The 20,513-nt window shown below is 56.0% G+C and overlaps 9 protein-coding genes across 9 annotated transcripts; all 9 read right to left on the reverse strand.

Annotated features, from left to right (window-relative positions):
- Positions 1 to 428: 428 nt before the first annotated feature.
- On the reverse strand, positions 429 to 1,613 carry BESB_049270 (Toxoplasma gondii family A protein; the record flags this gene model as incomplete). The annotated part of the gene is made up of 1 exon (XM_029363378.1): positions 429 to 1,613. The coding sequence occupies one exon, from the start codon at positions 1,611 to 1,613 to the stop codon at positions 429 to 431; it is 1,185 nt and encodes a 394-aa protein (XP_029220744.1).
- A 1,744-nt stretch (positions 1,614 to 3,357) lies between these two features.
- Positions 3,358 to 4,659, reverse strand: BESB_049280 (Toxoplasma gondii family A protein; the record flags this gene model as incomplete). Its single annotated transcript, XM_029363379.1, has 1 exon — positions 3,358 to 4,659. One exon carries the CDS (start codon positions 4,657 to 4,659, stop codon positions 3,358 to 3,360), a length of 1,302 nt encoding a protein of 433 aa, XP_029220745.1.
- Positions 4,660 to 7,091: 2,432 nt separating this feature from the next.
- Positions 7,092 to 7,652, reverse strand: BESB_049290 (dense granule protein GRA7; the record flags this gene model as incomplete). The annotated part of the gene is made up of 1 exon (XM_029363380.1): positions 7,092 to 7,652. One exon carries the CDS (start codon positions 7,650 to 7,652, stop codon positions 7,092 to 7,094), a length of 561 nt encoding a protein of 186 aa, XP_029220746.1.
- Positions 7,653 to 8,938: 1,286 nt separating this feature from the next.
- On the reverse strand, positions 8,939 to 9,481 carry BESB_049300 (Toxoplasma gondii family A protein; the record flags this gene model as incomplete). Its single annotated transcript, XM_029363381.1, has 1 exon — positions 8,939 to 9,481. The coding sequence occupies one exon, from the start codon at positions 9,479 to 9,481 to the stop codon at positions 8,939 to 8,941; it is 543 nt and encodes a 180-aa protein (XP_029220747.1).
- Positions 9,482 to 9,591: 110 nt separating this feature from the next.
- On the reverse strand, positions 9,592 to 10,188 carry BESB_049310 (Toxoplasma gondii family A protein; the record flags this gene model as incomplete). Its single annotated transcript, XM_029363382.1, has 1 exon — positions 9,592 to 10,188. The coding sequence occupies one exon, from the start codon at positions 10,186 to 10,188 to the stop codon at positions 9,592 to 9,594; it is 597 nt and encodes a 198-aa protein (XP_029220748.1).
- A 1,513-nt stretch (positions 10,189 to 11,701) lies between these two features.
- On the reverse strand, positions 11,702 to 12,457 carry BESB_049320 (Toxoplasma gondii family A protein; the record flags this gene model as incomplete). Its single annotated transcript, XM_029363383.1, has 1 exon — positions 11,702 to 12,457. One exon carries the CDS (start codon positions 12,455 to 12,457, stop codon positions 11,702 to 11,704), a length of 756 nt encoding a protein of 251 aa, XP_029220749.1.
- A 20-nt stretch (positions 12,458 to 12,477) lies between these two features.
- On the reverse strand, positions 12,478 to 15,220 carry BESB_049330 (uncharacterized protein; the record flags this gene model as incomplete). The annotated part of the gene is made up of 3 exons (XM_029363384.1): positions 12,478 to 12,986; positions 13,270 to 13,426; positions 14,714 to 15,220. The coding sequence occupies 3 exons, from the start codon at positions 15,218 to 15,220 to the stop codon at positions 12,478 to 12,480; spliced, it is 1,173 nt and encodes a 390-aa protein (XP_029220750.1).
- A 60-nt stretch (positions 15,221 to 15,280) lies between these two features.
- BESB_049340 (Toxoplasma gondii family A protein) lies at positions 15,281 to 15,697 on the reverse strand (the record flags this gene model as incomplete). Its single annotated transcript, XM_029363385.1, has 1 exon — positions 15,281 to 15,697. One exon carries the CDS (start codon positions 15,695 to 15,697, stop codon positions 15,281 to 15,283), a length of 417 nt encoding a protein of 138 aa, XP_029220751.1.
- A 2,431-nt stretch (positions 15,698 to 18,128) lies between these two features.
- On the reverse strand, positions 18,129 to 19,541 carry BESB_049350 (Toxoplasma gondii family A protein; the record flags this gene model as incomplete). Its single annotated transcript, XM_029363386.1, has 1 exon — positions 18,129 to 19,541. The coding sequence occupies one exon, from the start codon at positions 19,539 to 19,541 to the stop codon at positions 18,129 to 18,131; it is 1,413 nt and encodes a 470-aa protein (XP_029220752.1).
- Between the last annotated feature and the right edge of the window lie 972 nt (positions 19,542 to 20,513).

A 20,513-nucleotide genomic window follows, 5' to 3' on the forward strand; every position in this document is an offset into this window, starting at 1 on the left:
TAGAACAGCATCACGCGCCTGACACTTCATGCCCATCACTGAAGCGTGACACTCTTACGTCGGACCGTCAGAAATGTGGCGGAAGCAGCGTGAGTACAGGCATAATTCGGTCACTGCGAGAGCTCCCATCCATCAATATTCACTTCGACGTAGTAACTCATTTGTCTCCCATGGCTTGCACCTGAGTGCGGAGTGACATCCGTGCCGCGCTTCGTCAGCTTATCGTCGATGATGCAAAACAGCGATACTTCACACGCGCAAAAGGGTCGGCTGGGGTGGTACGGCCACGCATGTACTCACGCAGCCCCAGTAGGAACTGCAAAGGACCCTATTTCTCGAACAAAAAAATCGGCGGGTAGCACGAGAGGCCCTTCCTGTGGGCGGTGCACGCGCTCACCCGACTCGGTCCTCCTGCACATCGCTTGCGACTAGTATGTCAGGAAAAGCACAGCAGCAATCAACAGCAGGCCGCCGGCACTCCAACTTGAAACGCTTAAGGACGCAGAGTGTACAACGACGGTCAGGTATTTTTCCGCTTTCTCAGCAGTCTCTGAGAGAGCCCTCAAGCGCGCGCCGTTTTTGCCTTCGTCGTCGAGAGGATTTCTCACAGGCACCCTCTCGGCCGCTGCTTGATCGACTGCGCCGCCCTCACGAGGACGGCCGACTGGGCTGGATACCTGCGAGTCCTGTTCGCCAACGATCGGCTGGCCTCCAAGGGCGCCTGGTCCAGCGACGCCGACGGCACCATCTCCCTTTGCTCCATTATCCATGTGCTGGGGGAGAGGTTCTTTCGGAGGGAGTTGGGGTGGCAGCTTCGGTGGTGAAACTTCGGCTCTGTCGCCTGGCGGCGCGGCTGTTGTCGCCGCTGGGGCAGTTGCATGATGCTCCCCATCTTCCGTGTTGTTTTCCCCTACTTCACCAGACACTCCAGGATTCGGTGGCTTATGCGGGTTCTCCGATTCCTCCTTGTTCTCCGGAGATTCATCATTGGGGCCGCCAGGAGATGCTGGTTCTCCGGGTACACCGTTCCCCTGTTCGACACTATCGCCAGGAACTCCGCTTGATGGCGGCCTAAGCTCCTCATCAGGCTTTTCGGACGAACCCGAGCTCGAGCTCGAGCCAGGCGTAACTACGAACCTCACACAGAAACTAACAAGTTCGCGCAACACCTCCGCGGGAGGATTTGTGAAGGTGTAGTTCGCAACCGGTGAGTGCGAGACCTCCTCCGCGGTCGCCTCCTTTGAAGGCGGGCTGCGATCCCATAACGCCTTCCCATAGTCAGAAAATAACTTTTTGTACTCCACGGTCTTGGTAAAATCACATGCACCGTTCTCAAACATATACGCCACGGCGTTCATATGTTCGGACGAAGGCTCCACCGAGGGCGATACAGTGGACTGCGGCATAAACACTGCTGCATTGGTGGAATCAACGACTCGCAGGGACTTTGACGGTCCGAGCCAGACAATTTTATGCTCGTCCACTTGGAGTCCTTTTTCCGGGATGGTGATGATCGACTCTGGCTCCACCGTCGGCTCTCCGGTGTCGGTCGCGGAGCAATGGAGAACCGCGCCAAACAAGAGCGCGGACGACAAGGCTCGCAGCGGCGCCATTGTTCAGTGCTTTCGAGACTGGGCGGAGCACACATCGAATATACACAGAGTGACTCGCCATCAATATCTTTTTGGCGTTGAATCCGCGGCTCGAGTGTTGTGCCCCCTTGCAGTGGACGGAGGGTGCGGTGCGAGTCGTTGAGGTGAGGGAACTCTCTGAGCTAGCCCCTGCCCGGAGGTCGGGGCGGACGAGCTGCGTGGCGACGCCGGGTATGTTGACGGTATGTTGACGATCGTCCATTATGGGACACAGGAAGTTAGAAAGGCACAGTCTCTGACCGAAGCAGTGGAAGAGGCGGAGAGCCCGCAGGTAGAGGGGGCAATTCTATCTTTCGTGCGCTGTACGAGTTAAGGCCTTTCAGAGGGGTACAGATGTGCTGAGTGTTCATTTTTCACGTATGGCAGCAACGGTGCCAGTGAACGCCGAGATGCACGCCACTATCAGCAGCACCGAGGAGGGGCGAGCGGGCTCGCCTAACGGTTACTTTCGATCAATACTGCATTGCTCGTTTACGTAGCATGCGTCCGTCTGATACTCGCCAGTCGGCACTGCGTGTTTGCCATGTTCCGCGATCTTTCGACACTCTTTCGGTGCGTCGGCCCCCGTAGATTCGTAGCGAGAGCGTTCTCAGCTTAGCGTTCTCAAAGGGCGGCGGCGACGACACCTGATGTGTCAGCACTCCCAGAATCGACGAACGGCGTCGCTGGTTGGCATGAACTTCCTGACTTCGGCAAAGGGAGCCGCGGATGCGTGACAGACGTGAACCTACGGTGGACGACTGTTGCTGTGGTCTCATGCCACAGAGCCAAGGGCCACAGGCACACATCGGCCCTGTCGTGGCTCCCCCCTACTGCAAAAAGACTATTAATTCATGTAACAGATGGTGTATTCGAGAAGCGCACATTCGGCTGCAACCACTTCGCCGCTGTTGTACGCGGCGCCGCAGTGACGGAAAGGCGCTGGCATCTGTTTCGGCGTTGATTGTAGGTCAGGTATATATATATATATATATTATCTGTATATACAGTTTGGTAACTCAGCACGGGTGAATCCCTAATATCCGAAACCCAGTTTTCTCTCAACCAGCGGTAGGTCTTCACGTCTGTCGCTCGAAACTCAGTGCATCTTGCAAATAACCTCAGGTTTACCACTTGCTGGCCAAAGCGGTTAAACGGATCCCCTGTTCCCCATTGTCCGAAGAGGACAGCCCTCTAACTAAAGTACAGTTCAATCTCTGTGGAGGCTGTGCGACCGCCCGGACGTCTATCAGAAGGCTACCATGCCAAATTTCGCCAATGCGGCCCCAGTACCCCGACTATCCGAGCAACGCCGTAGATCCAGCCAGAGGAAGTGGCAACACCTGTAGTTTATCGCAGACGCTCGGCTTGTAATTATCAACGCCCACATTCATTGAACTGTATTGTTTGTAACCGTCGGTGCCGAGACAGCGTGAGACGGGGGAACGCGTCTTTGCGCTGAACTCGAACAGCAATGAACATCAAATGAATGCCTGTAGATGAGCTGTCACAAGGTGTGATAGCAAGTCACGCTTACGGGTCGAAGCTACTGACTGCGTGCTGTTGATACGACAAAGCGACAGCACTTCGCGACCCATCGACCAATACACCCTACCACTTATCGCGTCGATAGCCTCAGCAAGTCGACACACACAAGCAACCAGTACTCTGAGGCTAATTGAGGGGGCATCAGGGAAGCTTTGCTAGAGAGACATGCTCCGCACAGTTAGAGCATCGCAAGAAGCCACGCAGCAGCAGCTGCTATGAGGAACGCAGACGCAGCTGCCTGTCTGCCTGAAGTGCTCAACGCATCGGAATGAATAATGATGGTAAAGTATCTTTCAGGCGCTTCAGTCGGCGCCGAAAGCCGCCTCAGGCGCGCTTGTGGTGCACCGGCCTCGCCTCTCTCGAGTCGTTGGGCAGATGCCCTCTCTGGACGTGCTTCAATTGCTTCAGGCCCGGATACGGTCGACCCCTCAGATACACTGGCATTTCCCGGATGGTTCTTTTCCTCACTTTGATGACCTGTTGGGACCTCGTACTTGATATTCGAAGGTACGACGCCAGATGGACTGGCACCGTCGTCAGCCTCTTGCTTGCTTTCACCTACGTTCCCCTGTTCCTCCATTGTAGGTGAAGGCCCAGCAAGGATGACGGGGCTAGCCGAAGGTTGAGATGGAATTGTTGAATGGTTAGGCGTCTGCAGCGCAGGGGTGTTTGGAACCTTCTGCTCACTCAGTTCGTCAGTATCTTCGGCTTTTCCGATGGCTAGACCGGGTCCGCCCGGCGCACCGCCTTCGCCTGAACCAATTCCGCCAGCACCCACCCCTGCTTGTGGGTTCTGCGTCTCGCTACCAGTCGACCCAATCTCTGGCTTTTGATACTTTGAAGGCTCATCAGTAAGTCCCTGAGGGTCTGTGGCACCATCTTGTACGCCACCATCGGCTCCGCGTCCCTCATCACCGCCTGAAGGCTCGTTGCCTGCTGTCGTGTGTGACTCGCTTGAAGAGCCTCCCTGCGACTGCGATGGGCGCCTGATGACGAACCTTACGCAGAAACTAACAAGTCCACGCAGCAACTCCGCGGGTGGATTGGTAAATGTGTAATTCGTTACCGGTAAGGGTGACGCCTCCTCGGCAGCAGCCGCCATCACAGGCGGATTGCGAACCCACAACGGCTTCGCATACTCAGGAAACAGCTTCTTGTACTCTACAACCGTGTTAAAGTCGCAGGCACCGTTCTCAAACACATACGCAACGCTGTTCATCTGGTCCGCATAAGGAAGGGGCAGGTGGGCCTCCTCCAGGTGTGGCATGAAAACGGCTGCATTGGTCGAGTCAACAACGCGGAGAGATTTGGAGGGGCCGAGCCAAACAGTTTTCTGTTCGTCAGCTTCCAGACCTTTTTCCGGGATAGTGAGGATTGACTCTGGCTCAGTTGTCGGCTCTCCTGGTTCAGTCGCGGAGCAGAGAAGAACTGCGCCCACCAAGATGATGGACGATAACACTTGCACAAGGGCGGGCGCCATTGTTTTGTACAAGAGCACTCGTACAGACAGCAGTCGAGGAGTAACTGTAGAGGCTCGCCGTCATTTCGTTTTCCGCGGTGACGCCGCATCTCGGGTGCCGTATCCGCATGCAGTACGATGAGGGTGCGCTGCGAGCCTTGAGGTCGGAAACTTCCGCTACTTGGTCAGGGAGAGGCCAGGCAAGCCGCAATTCTGCGGTCGATGCGAGGCTTATCCACGGTTGCACACTGGTATAGCTGTCGCACACCGACTCACGTCACACAGGCGTCAATAAAACACACCAATGGGTGAGCTACCACTTTGCCAACCGATCTGACGCTTTTGGGATCACGTGCAATCTCTATATGTGTACGGCCTCGCAGGCTCTCAGCGTATGTTTAACGGGCGTCGCACCTTCGCGCATGAGTCTTACCCCCCTACGCGCCGCTTGCCCGCAATGTGGTAGCGAAATGAGTTGACCGCTGAAAACATCCAATCTAAAAAGGCCGTGACAGGCTGAGCAAGGAATCCATGACCTGAAACCTGTCTGGCAATTTCTGTACGGTTGCCAGACATCTGCAGAACCACGTTTCTGAGAACCCTGCGTCCAATTGTGTCTAAGCATTGTACCACCGCACCGTCCAGGTGTATGAGCGAATGCTCGCTCTCGCAAAGGGCTTGCTTAGGCGTGTCTCTTGACTCTCTGGTGGCATGTAAATCTTTGGGCTTGCGTGGGGTGGGAAATGCGCTCCCAGCGCCACAAGGTCCATCACCTAAAGCATAAAAGTCAAGTATCACGTCACACTCTGGACTCACACCAACAGGCGAAGAGGTCCATTTGAATCGGCTTCATCTTCCTGTTGGCGAGTACCGTGTATCCACAACATTTTAGGGCTATCACTAGCCTACTAGAGGCCTCTGGGGCATGACCAACCGCCGGCGGCCCCGACAGCGATGGGGAAATGAGGTGCCGACTGACTTCAGAGGAATGTACAGGTGTCCCGGACCATGCCACCATGATATTGATAGTAATATCCTCCTGGATATACAGCGGCTTATTATGATTAGGAAATAACTCTTTGTACTCCACGGTCTCTATGGAGTCGCATGGTCTGTTCTCAATCATATACGCCACGGCGTTCATCAAGTCGGACATATTGCCCATTCTCCGGGAATAATTGCTTGTATTCCACAGTCTTGCCGACGTCGCAAGTCTTGTTTTCAAACACCTACGCCACACTGTTAACCTGGTCCAGCGAAGGCTCTGCTGAGGGCTCGGGATTCAATTTGCGGCATGAAAATGGCTGCATTGGTCGAGTCGACAACACGCAGGAGTTTGGATGAGCCGAGCTAAACGACTTCCTGCTCGTCACTTGTCCGGAATGGTGATGATGTTCTCTGGCTCAATCATCGACTTTCCTGCATCGGACACTGACGAGCGAAGAACCGCACCCACCAGGAGTGTGGACGGCAAGGCTCGTAACCGGACAGGCCGCGGTTCAACGCATTCAGGACTGTGTAGAGACGAATATGAACACTGTATAGATATTCATACCGCGATAGTTTTTTCGCAGCAACCGTTGACTGTAGTCCTTTATTTGCGTGCAACGAAGTGAGGGAGCTCGCATTTGATCGTGGCGATAATGGAACGTAGGGCGAGATATATGACACATTGTTGGTGCATCCGGTAACTGCAGGGCGCGACCGAGTTCTGAGAGTGAGACATCAGCTCAGAAGTTCAGTTGAGAAACACATCTCAGTTGACTGCGACCAGCAGAACACGATTCCACGCTCAGCACCCTCCACCAGCTACAAGTCAATAGTCTGGCTTCCCAGCTGCGCAGCTCCCAGTGGCCAGAGTGTCATGTTCGCTTTTTTGCAGTATCCTAACGGACACCTGCATGGTGGGCGAACAACCAAAGCAATTCCTCCAGATGTCAGGCAGCTTTTCACTTTCACAAGTATGTTCAGCATTCAGATACAAAGACGAGGCCGCTCTGTGAGGTGAGGTTTTGCTGTCGAGAATTCAAGTGTTCGACTGAAATCGAGTCTCTTCACACTCGAAGTAATTCGTATGCTCTGCTTGTCAGTTCGGTAAAAATGACCTTGCTCCCTGGCATGATTTGAAAATATGGAAGCAGCGTTCAGACGCATGTATTCTTCGCACACGTCATGAGTCGGATACCAACCTACGGGAAGGCAATGAAGGATACGTTCACGAGGCTGCCGCGTGATCTTTGTTCCCCGGCACTCCCGACACTGCTCATGTAACGAAGACTGATGTTTCCACGCACAACCACGCATGCTCGAGTTGGCCCCATTTTCGCTGTTCCCGCCTAAAATCGCCTCTGTGCCAAACATACAGATTCCCGTACATCGGCTACTCGCAATTACCGATGCTGTATTCGGCCAAACGGGGGTGAGCACCTACTGCTCGGCATCGCGTCCTGCAATCAGTGATCGTCTCGAGTAGGACCGTTTGTCTCCTCTTCCCCCAGAATAGAGACGCCCGCGGCAGCGGCGCTCTTCCGATGCCGTCTCCTCAAAAAGTGTTTCCCCGTCTTATACGCACTGACAGCGAGAAAAGAAAGCATTGCCGCTAGCGCACCGAGACCCACAACGGTTCTAACATTGTCATATAACGACACAGGCTCCACGCCATTAATTTGCCCTTCTGTCAACTCCGGCAAAACCGCAGCTGACACAGCGAAAGAACCGGTAGCACCGTAGAGAGACTTGGAAATCTTCGACAGCAGGCCACCGTTCTCTGTCGACCGGGACCCCACTGAATGCGTCCTAACCAAACCACCCTTTTCCACAACACCAGGGTTGTCATTTTCCTCGTCCACATCCTCTTCAGGGGCCAAGTGCTGACTCGCCTGATCCGCATCAACATGGGGATAGTCTAACGCATCCTGATACTCTGCAGATTCTCCTTGGCACAGCCCTGGCACGCACCGTGCCGCCAGGTCTAGCAAGCACAACGTCAAGATGAAGATGCGCGCTGAGGCCATGTTTTCCGATGGACCGCGTAAACCACACAAAAATTCTTGGGCCTTTTTAGAATGGAAAGTCCGCGAGCCCTGGACGTAAGAGACCGCCGCTACTCTGGCATTGCTCGAGGGACAGCACGGGGGAGAGATGCGGGTCGTTACCCGCCGAGTCAATTTGAGAGGCCTACCCGGTCGCGCACCTCTAGCCAGCCCACACGTGGCGGGGGATGGTGGCGGCGCCGATCTGTGGAACGGGCGGAGCTCCCTGTGTTATAATTTGCTCGTTGCATTCTGCCTTGTTGATTGTGTCACAACCTTTGAAGTAGACGCAAGATAGCTGCTGCTTGCTGTTTCACATGCTACAGCAACTGGCGCTTGAAAGTACATTCAGACTCGCGTGGCGACCAATTCTCCGGAATTGCTACACCTCCTGGACGCGTTGCAGAGATAGCGTGGGCGTATTCATTGGCTTCAGCTGCGTCGGCCTCGGCAGCATCGGCTGGGCAAGCTCGGCAGTCCGCGTCACTGACTGAGCCGGGTGTGAACGCAGATTCCACGCGTCGGTAACCTAAATTCCCCCAAACAGGCGCCAAATCACACTCTGCTGTGTTGCACTCAATATCCGGCACCCACGACAGCATGGGTCTTCCGGTCAGTTCTTGGAAAAATTCATGTTCAAAAGCCGTCAAGAGCCTTTTTTTCGTCATTCCTGCATGCCAACTGTGTGGCTGCTCGAGCGAGAAGGAAGAAAGAAAAACATACTCCTGAATTCAGCAAGCTTCTCGGTTACTCAGCTAGGGAACCCTTGTCGGTCGATGCTGATGCGCGGACAAGCTGCCGTCTTTACTCGGATGCTGTAGGTCAGGGGCTCGAGTCGCGTACATGGACCGCTGCAGTGCCCCTCGGGCTGCTCGCGATTTCCACACTGCGGTATCGTCTACTGGCACATAAAAGATGATCATTCTTGAATACTATCCTGTCGGCGCCACTCAGACTCTTGTGCAGGCCGGAAACTGTTAGGACGTGTGGAAGCAGGCGCCGGCGGTTCCACTGGTAGGAGAAACGTCTAACGTACTTGCATGCGTGCTGCGTGTACATATATTCGATGAAGAGAAAAAAAGGCAGTGCCGACTAACCTTAAGCTTGTCCAGTCATTCACAGCTCAAACTACGAAAAGCAAACACATTTTTCACAAAGGGGGTAAGCCGCGCAGGCGCCAACGCGCTCAGTGTATCTGCTGCCATCACTACGGCTCCCATCGCGCAGGTGGGACGCGCTGACGCGCGGGTTCATTATGGCATCGGCAGCTAGAATGCCAACACTACAGCGGCGGCAACGGCAAGGAGAGAAGCTGAGACTGTCGCCATTCCTTTCGAAACGCTCCATCCACCAGAGTGCACGACAAGTGTCAGGTATTGATGTACTGTTTCGTTGGCCTCAGAGAGCCTCCTCAATCGTGTGTGTTGCCCATTGACTGGAGAACCATCAAGAGGTGGGGCGGTTTGGTTCTTTTCGTCTGCACCAGAGGGATCCCGCAGGTTTTCCGGGGCTCTGCTTGGAGCGGTACTTGTTTTGTCTTCGCCAGGCACCTTCGATGTAGCACTCGTCGCCTCTTTGTGGGAGCTTGTCTCGTTGGGATTGCGTCCGTCGGATCCGACGTTCACCAGGAGGGGCGTTGGAGCAGGAGGAACGGCGTGAACTGGAGGCTGGGCTTCTGGTCGGTTAGTTTCGGGTGATCCACGCTCTTCCTCTTCCTCTTCCTTCGGGTGATACGGGTCCTGACCCTGTAGTCCCCTCGATCCCGTCCCACCATTCACAGCCCCCCCACCGTCTTGCTCACTCCCGTTCATTGTGCTGTTAGACGTTTGATCGCTGGCCGAGGAGGCCAGTTGCTGACTCGGAGGGTTTTCAGGAGACCTCAAATCCGGCTTTTGCGAGCGAGGATGGTTGCCTCCGATGTCTAGGTCCCCCCCTCTTCGCTGGTTCCAGGGGGCGGTCCACCAGAGTTTCGGTTCGGTCCTTCTTGCCCTTCTTGCGTCCCCGCTTCAGACTTTACAGGTTTCTCCACCATGAATCTCACACAAAAACTGGCAACTTTGCCCAAAGCTTCTGCAGGTGGACTTGTGAAGGTGTAATTGGCGCCCAATGAAGGCGACGAATCACCCTCAACCGTGGCCTCCGCAGGTGGGGAGCGATCCCACACGGGCTTATTATACTCAGGAAATAACTCTTTGTACTCCACCTGCTTGGTGAAGTCACACGCACCGTTCGCAAACACATATGCGACGGCATTCATCTGCTCGGACGAAGGCGCTGCCGAGGGGCTGTTCCCAGGCTGTGGCAAAAAAACGGCGGCATCGGTGGAGTCGACGACGCGCAAGGCCTTCGAGGGCCCCAGCCAAACGACTTTCTGCTCTTCCGCCTCCATTCCTCCTTTGGGAATGGTGAAGATGAAGTCTGGCTCGGCTGCCGGCTCTCCCGCCTCTGCCGCGGTGCAGTAAAGAACGACGCTGACCGCGAGCGCCCAGGAAAACGCCCGAATCAGGGCCGCCACCATGGTGGTAGTCCGTGGAAGCACTCTTGTATTTGTATAACACGGCTGATGTTTCTCTACTCGCATCTTCCGACTTCGACGGTGAACTAAATTCGTTCAGCCAAGGCATGCAGACGAGACAAGCGAGCGACCACTGCTTGTCATCAAAATGAAGCTCCGTGCTGCGGCCGCAGTGCTCGGGGGCGGGGTAACAAGACAGCGCGGCCGAAACCTAGCTTCACCGCCGTCTTTGAACACTTTTCCGAAATCCTCACCCAGTGGAACGTAATGCGCTCTTTTCCTCTGTGTTAAGGAGTGAAGGGGGCGGCATCGGTCACCCGCGTCATAACTCAGGTACTTAGTCTGGTCCTGCCCCTCGTTTCAGACAAAAACGCAACCAGTGACACTTGCGGGACCGGACTCTTGCTATTTTCACTGGACGCGTGCAGAATCCCGCTCCAACCGTCCATAACTGCACTGCTGGTGTTCATCATACAGTTGATCTACCAGCTCCTGCAGGCGTATAGGTTAAGCGTACCATACCAGGGGAACATATTATAGACACTTGCTGCAATTTTTTTATTGAGCACAGCTCTGTTCAACACCTATCAGCCGAAACCGCCGCTCCATGCTACTGCAGAGGTAGCGAACGTTTAGGTTTCGAAAGGGTTTCCACATCGCCAGTGGACGTGGACGCGAGCGCCTGTGGAACGTCTGGGCGATTGTGGTCTGCCGTCACAGCTATCAACACAGTCAAGTGGTATCTGCAAACACATGCTTTGTGGAACCGCACGTTCTGGTGCGGCCCGCGGCGCCTCCGGATACATCATTTTTGACGACTGCGTTCTAGGTTGCCGACACAGTTGCTATTCTGTGGTAGCAGCAGTGATAGTTACAGTAGAGCTGTCATACGCACGCCAGCTCCACGCACGCACAGGTCAGTCACCGGCCTTAAAGAGTCTAGTGCGCGTATTTTTCGGCGCGTCGCAAGTTTTTTCCATAGATCTATCCTGGAAGACCTCTTGCCGCAAAACGTTTGGCTGAGCTGATGTTAGTGTACCTTCCGCGGCAATGACGTGTGTTCACGGTCCGGGAAGGACAAGGGGCGTCAATCCTCTAGCTCGGTAGCGCCGCAGCCGAACTGCTGCATAAGTAGGTCCTGTCGGCGTTAATCATGGACGCGGTGCTTTGATGCTAGTCTGCCATTGCGTTCTCCGTCTCCACCAGATCCGGACCAGCGAGAGTTGGAAAAAGGCGCGGCAGCAGCTATAACCGAAGTGACCATCTTTCGGCCGGAAGAGGCGACTGAACGGGCCGCTGCTTTACTGACTCAAGAAACACGGCGTTCGTTTGAGCGGGCAATTTATTCTGGACTACGAGCTCGCTCATATTCGGCACAGACACTGGATACAAAACAACAGACCGAGGCAGCCCGCCAAGCACACAGACCAGAGATGAGCCACCGATTGGAGTACCGAGGGAATTCAGGGGTGCGGGAATTTCTTGACGACGACGCAGTGTGCCGCATCAGCAGCCTCTAGAATGCTGAGAGCAGCACGGTGGCACCGACAAAGAAAACAGATGAGAGCGCGGCCATCCCTCGCGAGACGCTCCGCCCATCAAAGTGCACTATGACAGTCAAGTAATGGGCGGGTGTTTCCTTCGGTTCAGAGAGCCTTCTCAGCCTTGCATGCGGCGCGCCGGGCAGACTGCCATCAGGTGATTGCGCAAGTCCCTTCGCTTCTTCAGCCTGTTGGCTCTCGCCCAAGCCCCCCGCGCCCTGTGGGGATTCGAGATTAGAGCCTTCAGCGGTGGGGAGCTTGCTGTTAGTATTCTCAGCTGCTGTGTGCTCGCCTGCGTGTCCGTTGTCGAGACCCCGTTCGGGTTTCGCGACGCCCGGCAAGGGTACCGGATTAGGCTCTGGTAGAGGCTTGAGCACATCATTTTCATGACTGCTCTCCTGTGAGACAGGTCCACTGTCTTCCTCCTCCTTCTTCGGAACTTCCTGGTCCGTACTACCGGAAGATCCTCTCCCACCAGCACTGCTGCCTGCACCGTTACTACCATCCCTGTTCGTACTGCCAACGGAGCTCTGACTGTCTTGTATACTGGGGGGCGGCTGTTGTGTTGGGTCTGCCTGAAGCTCTGGACTGGGCGGGTGCAGTTCGCTGTCATCTTCTTTTCCTCCGCCGGTCCCGCCCTCGCTCTCATCGCCGTGGTCGGGCGGCACACCGGGCGCACCGCTTCCCTGTCCTGGCGGTTCCGCGTTTGTTGAACCAGGGCTCTTGAACATAAATCTGATGCAGAAACTAGCTACTCCCCCACAACATCCACAGCGGGGCTGGTAAACGTGTAGTTGGCAAGTAGAGGCGACGACCCGTCGCCATCCGTGACAGTCGCCTGCGGGCTCCGAACCCAGAATGGTCCCTGATATCCAGAAAACAATTGCTTGTATTCCACTGTTTTCGTAAAGTCGCACGCATCGTTCTCAAACACATACGCCACACGATTCATCGACTCGGATGACGGCGCTGTTGAGGACTCCCCGTTCGCTTGAGGCTTGAAAACGGCCGCATTAGTCGAGTCGACGATACGCAAGGCAGCGGACGGACCGAGCCAAACGATTTTCTGCTCGTCGGCGTAAATGCCGTCTTTGGGAATGGTGATGATCGACTCTGGCGCAGACGTCGTCTCTCCGCGATCGGACGCGACGCACTCAAACAAAACCGCGCCCACCAGGAGCGTGGACGTTAACGCTCGCAGCAACGCGGACGCCATGGTGTGACCTACATGGAATTGTGGAACTGCTTTCTCGTGGATCGCTGAGCGATCTCAGCACGCAGCCGTGCGAAACAATCCCTGACCCAGTTTTCCGTCAACAATGAAATGTCAATCCAGCCTTTCTTTCAGTGCTGCCAGCCATTCAGCTGACGCGAGGGCGTCGCCGGCTGTGGAAGCCCGCCGCTGGGCTGGGTACGCGCGGGACGGACGGGCTAAATGACCCGCGCGGTCGCCGCCGCCGCCTCGACACTGGGCGGCACAGCCAGCTCAGACGCGCGCCAGACGGAGTTTAGCGTTTTTGTACACGAGTGGAGGAAACCCTACCAGTCATTCTGGTTGACACGTAGATGGACTCAGAGCGCCCCCGTGCCTCTGCTGCTAGGCATGGTCGCCCGCCTTCGCAATTGCCGTGGCAAGTGTTGCCGGCGTCGATCGCCGCCCCCCGCACAACCGGATGCTGGGGGAGCATACGGCATGCCCTCTGAGTGACAAAGAAGAGAAGCGGTCACTGGAGACCAGCATTCGCTGGCTATGAATCGAGCATCCAGGGTCTCGAAGCGCCGTCGCACGACGACACTCGGCAGGTTGGGCGGTGCGGCTTTCACCAATCAAGCAGCCTCGGTGCGATAGTATTTATTCCCCTGGTATACCTCAACGAGTAACTGCAATGCTCACACGTCAACTGGAGCCCTACTCCTGACAGTAGAACCTTCAAGCGAACACACGGACACCGAAAATGGCGGGAGAGTCTCGCGCTCGCGCAGATCCGCCAAACAATGCACCTTCCTGCACTTTTACGCGCGTCAAAAACGTGTATGCGGCCATCAATTCTTTTAGGCAGCTGCTTTTGCATGGCTAGGAGTCCTGCAGCATGTTCTGGTGCTCGACACGGTTGTGCTGTCTATCTCTTCGCTTTGGACGCTGTCTGTTCGAGCAGGCCTCGCTTCCTCCGATGCAGCAGAAAGCTGCGGGTTAAAACGGGACTCCACACAACAGCTGCGAGTGCTCGGTGTTCCGATAGTGCGCTGGAAATCATCTGGTTCTCCAGCGAGTCTAACGCGACGCAAGCATTTGAGGAGCCTTCAGACGCTGTTTTCGCAGCCTGGGAAATGCGAGAACGGTCGGCCTCCTTGCCTTGCGACAAGGCAGTGCCAGAGAGTCACTCTGGGTTCTCTCAACCATCTTTATGGGGCCTTGCTCGTTACGCATTGCTGAGCTCCGTTATTCGCTCATGTGCCCTTTGATGTCCTCACTCCTGCTGGCGACCTTCATAAGGCCATGCGGTAGAGGGCGCCAAGGTCCACTCTGCGCCGCATTGAGGCTCGCATCGCTAACTGAAGCTTGCATCGTGGCAAGAAGCTGAATTCGCCGGATTCACGCGGACTGAGTCGCAAACTACGGATTTGATGTTTGAAACTTGCCTTTGAAAACGCAGATCCTTCTGTTCAGCATAAATGGCGAGCACAACATAACGCACACAAGTATCGCCACACTCGTCCTGGACTGTGTCTTCCCATGTAAACGACATCATTCCTGCGCCTCCCATGCACGAACTTCACGTCTAAGTGGCGGTTCGATGCGGGGTTTCGAACCTAGAGTGTCGACAGAGTAGCGGTGACGACGGCGAGAAGAGAAGCCCAAACAGTGGCTGCACCCACGAAAACATGCCATCCAGCGGAATGCACGACGATTGTTAGATATTGGCTAGGGATTTCTCAGGTGCGGACAGCCTCCTGAGGCGTGTGCGCTGCGACTCGGCAATGCTTACAGAAGGCTGCGCAGCTGCATGAACCTTTTCGGTCTCTTCAGGGTCGCTGGCTGGTGAGAGAGTCGGTTGCTGTAGCTCGGGGTGTTTTCCGCTAGAATCTTTCTCTTGGGTGACGTCGGTTTCCTTGCCGAGCCCGGGTTCCGCTGTTTCAAGTTGTGGCGGTGTTGCATCGTGGTTATTGTGGCTTTGCACTTCAAGGTCAGCGTCTTCGTTGTCCTTCTTCTGTCCTCCTTCTTGGCTTGCTTGATCGCGTGGCGGCTCGCCTTCATTGGAAGAACCGCTTCCACCTCCACTGCCGCTCCCGCCGCCCGACGATTGCAGATTTTCGCTTGAGGCGGACGGCGGCGATACTGGTGGGGGGGTCGGCGTTCCGACGCCGGCTTCCAGTATCACCGGACCGTCTTCTCCCTGGTCGGTACTCCGTTTCTCCCCGTTGCTGCCCGGCAGCGGTCCGTTTGGTGCGCCAGGCGGCTTTTGTGGCAATTCGGGATCTTCGCGGCTTAGCATAAACCTCACACAGAAACTAACCGCGCCGCTCAACGTTCCAGCCGGAGGGTTTGTAAACGTCTAGTTCGCAATTGCTGACGCATGCGACTCCACGACCTCTCCGGACTGCCCGTATGAGGTGCGAACCCAAAGCGGTGCCTGGTAGTCAGGCAATAACTTCTTGTACTCCACAGTCTTGCTGAAATCGCAGGCGCCGTTTTCGATTACGTACGCCACGCTGTTCATCTGCTCGAGTGAAGGGTCCGGTGGGGAACCCCCGTCCAGCTGCGGCAAGAAAATTGGGCCAGCCCAGTCCTCAACGAGAAGGGTCCTCGACGCTCCAAGCCAGACAACTTTCTGGGCTTCTGTGTTCACGCCTTCTCTGGGAATTGTGCCTGTAAAATCGGGTTTTAGTTCCGCTGCCAGCGTACAAGTGCTCTGCAGGGCGGCGCCCGCCGCGCAGACAGCCGAAAGCGCGTGGAGGATCAACGGCTCCATCGAGGAGACGTTATCGCAGAGAGAAAAAGACTGCCTTGTCCGGTTACGTGTGCAAAGAGGAGGCGCAGTCGGGCAGTTAAACACTTGGCGACACGTCGAGGTTCACCGCTTGGGGGCGTGCACGTGGACTGGGAGCACGATCCGTCGTGCAAGCGCACGATCGCTAGATCGGGGGCGCGCCACACAACGAATCCGTGTATGCCAGTGACTCAGCGAGCGCCGTCCCCCGGCGGCTCCCCCCGCCCGGCTGTCCCCTGTATGCGCCGGAGGCTGTGTACCGTGCGCGTCTCGACCCTCTGGGACTCGAACAAAATGTCGTCCCCGCGTGGGATGGCCTGAGTACCCCCACAGGCAAGTCTGTTTGGATGTGCAATATAACTAGAAGGCATCTTGGAAAAGGTGAGGTAAGTGCAATACGAAAATCGCTTTAAGCCGGATACGTTGTATCCCCAGCTGAACCATACTACGGGGTCCAACTGTGTGGAGATCACTGTGTTACGGATCTATCGCCAGCCACTAGATTACGTCTGACAAGGCACATCCAGCCAGCGAGACGCCATCAACCCCACACAAAGTACGCCAGTCAATGGTGAGCTATTGCTAACAGTGATGTACCCCTTAGGTGAGCTGGTGTAATACTGCGAGCTGAGCTGCGGTCTGGTTCCAGTTGTTGGCTGTTTTTGCTGAGGACATTCCGCTGGCGTTAAAAAGCACCAAAGTAATAGCCGGGGAACAGGGAGCCAATCGAAAACCCCCCGGAGTGAGAAACCCGCGCTCCCTGTGTAATGCGGCAAACGGAGCGGAAGTTGCGACTTGGCCGCCGCGCTACTGGGCTTCAATTTACGCCCGCACTCAGATGCACTGTGCGTGAATATTTACCAACCGCAGCAGGACTACACGAGAGATGAGTGCTGCAGCTGTAGAGGCGACTGAATCCGAGGTCGCTTATTCAACGAGCATCACAAGGCAAAGCATTTTCTCTCACCCCGACACAGGTTCAGCGGAGCACGACTTTCGTGGTATCTCCTTTGGGTGTAACTTCAAACGGCGAACTGCTCCACCAACGCTTTGAAACTAGAAACACGAGAGATGCAAGACCTCTTCCGACCTTCCAGCTTCGCCGTGCTCGGAGCTGACACCTTGAACACCACGGCACTTTTCAGTCTGCCAGGCATTGATTCCCGCTGGTCTCTCGGGGGCGAAGCCTTTGGTGGCGGCTCGTTTGCGCTTCTGCAGAAAACCCGCTTTTCCAGCTGCGATACTCAGAGGGGCAAGCAAATGGGGCAGGGTGCACGCCCGAAATGTCTCGTCAAAAGCTAGGACCTCTGGAGCACATCGAGGTCAGACCCCTAGCCAGTCGGCCTTGGACACTAGGCCACTATTCACCAAACAACAGCTGGGGTAATATGCCAGTGTCAGATATTCACAGCAACCTCGATGGACACTTCATGGTGCGCGGCCAGGTCGCTAACAAAGGTGTGGTGCACCTCGTACCTACCAAATTCCAGGTGGATGTTGCAGCGCCCTCAAGATGTTAGCATGAGACAATAACTCCGTTCCACGTCACTTGTGCCTAAGGCAGTCAACCGTCTGGGTCAGCCTCCACTGCCAGAAAAGAGCCCAAAGAACGCCAAGGCTTGAGCGCAAGAGCAGTAGGCATTCGATGTCCGGAGGTCGACTCACGAAAGACCTGGCATGCTCTTCTGTCCTGCAGTCTCGCTACGTGTTTTCTCAACGATTTGGACCATCGCTGATGCAGATGCCGTGCGACAGAAGCTAGCCACAGCACGGCGTGGTCAGTGCGCAAAGCAGCGATTGATGCACTGCGCCTCTTCGCGGGTCGTCCTGACGCGGGGCCACTGTATTTTAGGACGATGCGGATACAGTTTAGCATCTGGGGAGATGCATGCGTTGTGACACAGGGCACAACGCATGCATCTGGTAATCAGCACGGTTTCACGCGTGCTACCCTGCCCCTCTGGGCGCTCAAGCCGCACACTGGACCGTCAGCGGGCGCGTTTGAGGGCAGTGGCAACGTGGCAGCGACGGACCATTGCCCAAATCCTCTCATCGAGAGGGCCCCCGGCACGCATGAGGCTCGCGTCTCGTCCGCTGCTACCGCCGCTCTCTCACCTGTTTTCGGTTGTCCCCAGAACACTCTGAGCCCGCGAGGTAGCCAGCACGAACGTGTGACTCAATCCCCTGTCCCTCGCAAACTCGACTCGCCCAGGCATCCGCTAGTTACGCCGAGTGCATCACATATGGCGCTGGAGCCTTGGGAGTGCGCGCGCGCCGCACAGCAGCAGAAGCTGCCCTGCCCCCCGGCAAACGCCTCGACCCTTCCTTCGTCGAATCTCCGTGAGACGCCACCCGCATCAAGAGATTTTGCCTTGCGTCACACGAGAGACTCCCCCACTGCGTTTTTCGGATACTATAACATCGACAGTAATGCGGTCGCGAGAGTAAGGAGAGAAGCTGCGAGCACGACGCCGCGTCCTGCGAGGCTCCACGCACCGGCGTGCACCACAACTGTCAGGTATCTCTCAGTAGTCTCAGGCTTTGCTGAGAGCCGCCTCAGGCGTGTCCTCATATGCACGCCAACGACCTTCTGTGGTCCGTCGGCATTGCTGATGACTGCTGGTGACTCACCATCAGCTTGGTTCGCTTGTTCGCCCTTCAAGGCCAGTAGATCTTTGCCTCCAACTACTGCGTTTCCGAGGTCGTGCGCCTGTGGTAGCGCGCTGACGCCGCCCCCTTCCGTTTGGGGTAAAGTGTCCTTTTGCCTTTTGGAACTCTCTTGTTCAGGTTCCTCCCTTTGAGGAGTATTCAGAGTGTCCTTGGCACCGAGAGGCGTTTCTGTTTCGACCCCATTGATGTTTGTGGGATCTCGAATCTCATTGTGCTCCCCGATCTTCTGGTCTTCGAGCTGCGACGGACCTTGAGTCTCCGACTTCAGCGAGTCCTGCTCCACGTCCTGGGGCTTGACAACTGTTGCCTGGTTTTCTTCCAGGCTGGCGTCCTCGTCCCTTGTAGGGGGAATCTGGACAGGTAATGAAGGAACTCCGGGCCCTTCCTGGCGAGGCGCCGGCGCAGGTGATCTCGAAGACACTATGTCATCACGCGGGGGCGTCACTCTATGGTCATCCTTAGTTGCGTTACCCAAGTCTTCCTCATTCCCGTCGGTCGCACCACTATCCTGCTCAGGCGCGCCTGGACCCGAAAGCTGCGCGCCCACAGGGTCACCAGCAGCATCGGGGCGTCCGCGATTTTCTTGTAGTGCTCCGTCATTAGCCTGCTCTTCCTTAGGCAATGATTCCTTCCCCGGTGTCGACGGTGTGGATGCGTCCCCAGAAGTCGCTTTCACCTTAAACCGCACACAGAAACTGACTGGCTCAGTCAACTTCTCGGAAGGAGGGTTCGTAAACGTGTAGGTCGCAACGTCTGCAGCTCCCCATTCGGCCAGCGGTGCAGCGGGGTTGCGAACCCACAACGGGAGCTCGTAACCCGAAAAAAGTTTCTTGTACTCAACAGTCTTCTTGAAATTACACTTCCCGTCCTCAAACACATACGCCACGCTGTTCATAGCCTGCTCCGTCGGAACATCGGCGGCGCCCTCGTCCAGCTGCGGCATGAAGATGGCTGCACCGGTCCCATCGTCCACGCGAAGAACCTTCTCGGGTCCAAGCCAAAACGCCTTCTCGACGTCCACCTCCAAACCCTCCTTTGCGATGGCGACCGAATAATCCGGGCTTTCAGCTGCTTCATTGGTGCGGGTTGCGTCGCACTGCCATGACGACCCCGCAAGAAGAGCAATCGACAGCGCCCGCAGCGCCGCCTGTGCCATTGCGACGAGTGAATACGGAGCAGTCCTAACAACTTCTGCGCAACACAAGTGACAGGTTTGCGCCTACAAAAGAGAGACTCATGTAAAGGTCATCCGTCTCCCGCTGCGAGCAGGTTTTCCACTGCAAGTGTTCCTGCCTGTCTTCGTGCCCGGCTTCCTGTCCGCCCTCAATTTGCGTCGCGCCACGCTCCTCTGCGGGCGGACGGGTTCCCGGGGTTGCGTAGCCCGCAGGCGCTCTGCGCGAGCGAATCCTCCAGCGCATGTGAGGGAGCATCAGAACGCATGGGACAGCTTCTCTCTGCGATGTGAGTTTGGAGAGCGGCAAGAATAGAGGGGGCAGACAAGGGTCGCAGTCTTTTTTTCCTGACTGAAGAACTAGAGCTGTCGCATCGATTCTGCAATCTCTCGTGTACTGCATCGGACGGGGCGCGCCGGCGAGAGGAGGCCGTGCACAAGGGTCGCCTCTAGGACCGCGAACCCCGGGGGTAGCCCAGTTGTGTGAACCGACCCACTCTCTCCGTGTGCAAACTACCGTCTCCCAGATTGTGCCTACCATAGAGTTCACATATTTGCAGCAACGCACAAAACATGTAGTCATCGACACTCCCGGACGGCTGACTGACGAGTCGCACTACCATGTCTCCTTGGTCACAGTCTCCATGTGAGCAACGCACTAGCTAGCATTCTGTAGCTGCCCTTCGAAGGGTGGCTGGAGATCTGTCCCATCAGAGGCAAAGCGTGTTCGGATCTATTCAGATGGTCAGGGCGCAAAAGATTCACTCCCCCGATAATCCAGGGTGCCCGACAAACCAAGTCGAGCGCTAGTTCGTAGAAGAGATGAATTCGCAGAAGCGAATCACGCATCGAGACGGCACACACAACTCTTAGGCGCGCCCTGCAGGCATCACAGTTTCTGCTGGACTGGCTCTGACAACCTCCGACACTTTTAAAATGCACGAATACGCTGGCAGC

The sequence above is a fragment of the Besnoitia besnoiti genome, chromosome III (assembly GCF_002563875.1).
Source record: "Besnoitia besnoiti strain Bb-Ger1 chromosome III, whole genome shotgun sequence".
In the NCBI taxonomy this organism is placed as follows: domain Eukaryota; phylum Apicomplexa; class Conoidasida; order Eucoccidiorida; family Sarcocystidae; genus Besnoitia; species Besnoitia besnoiti.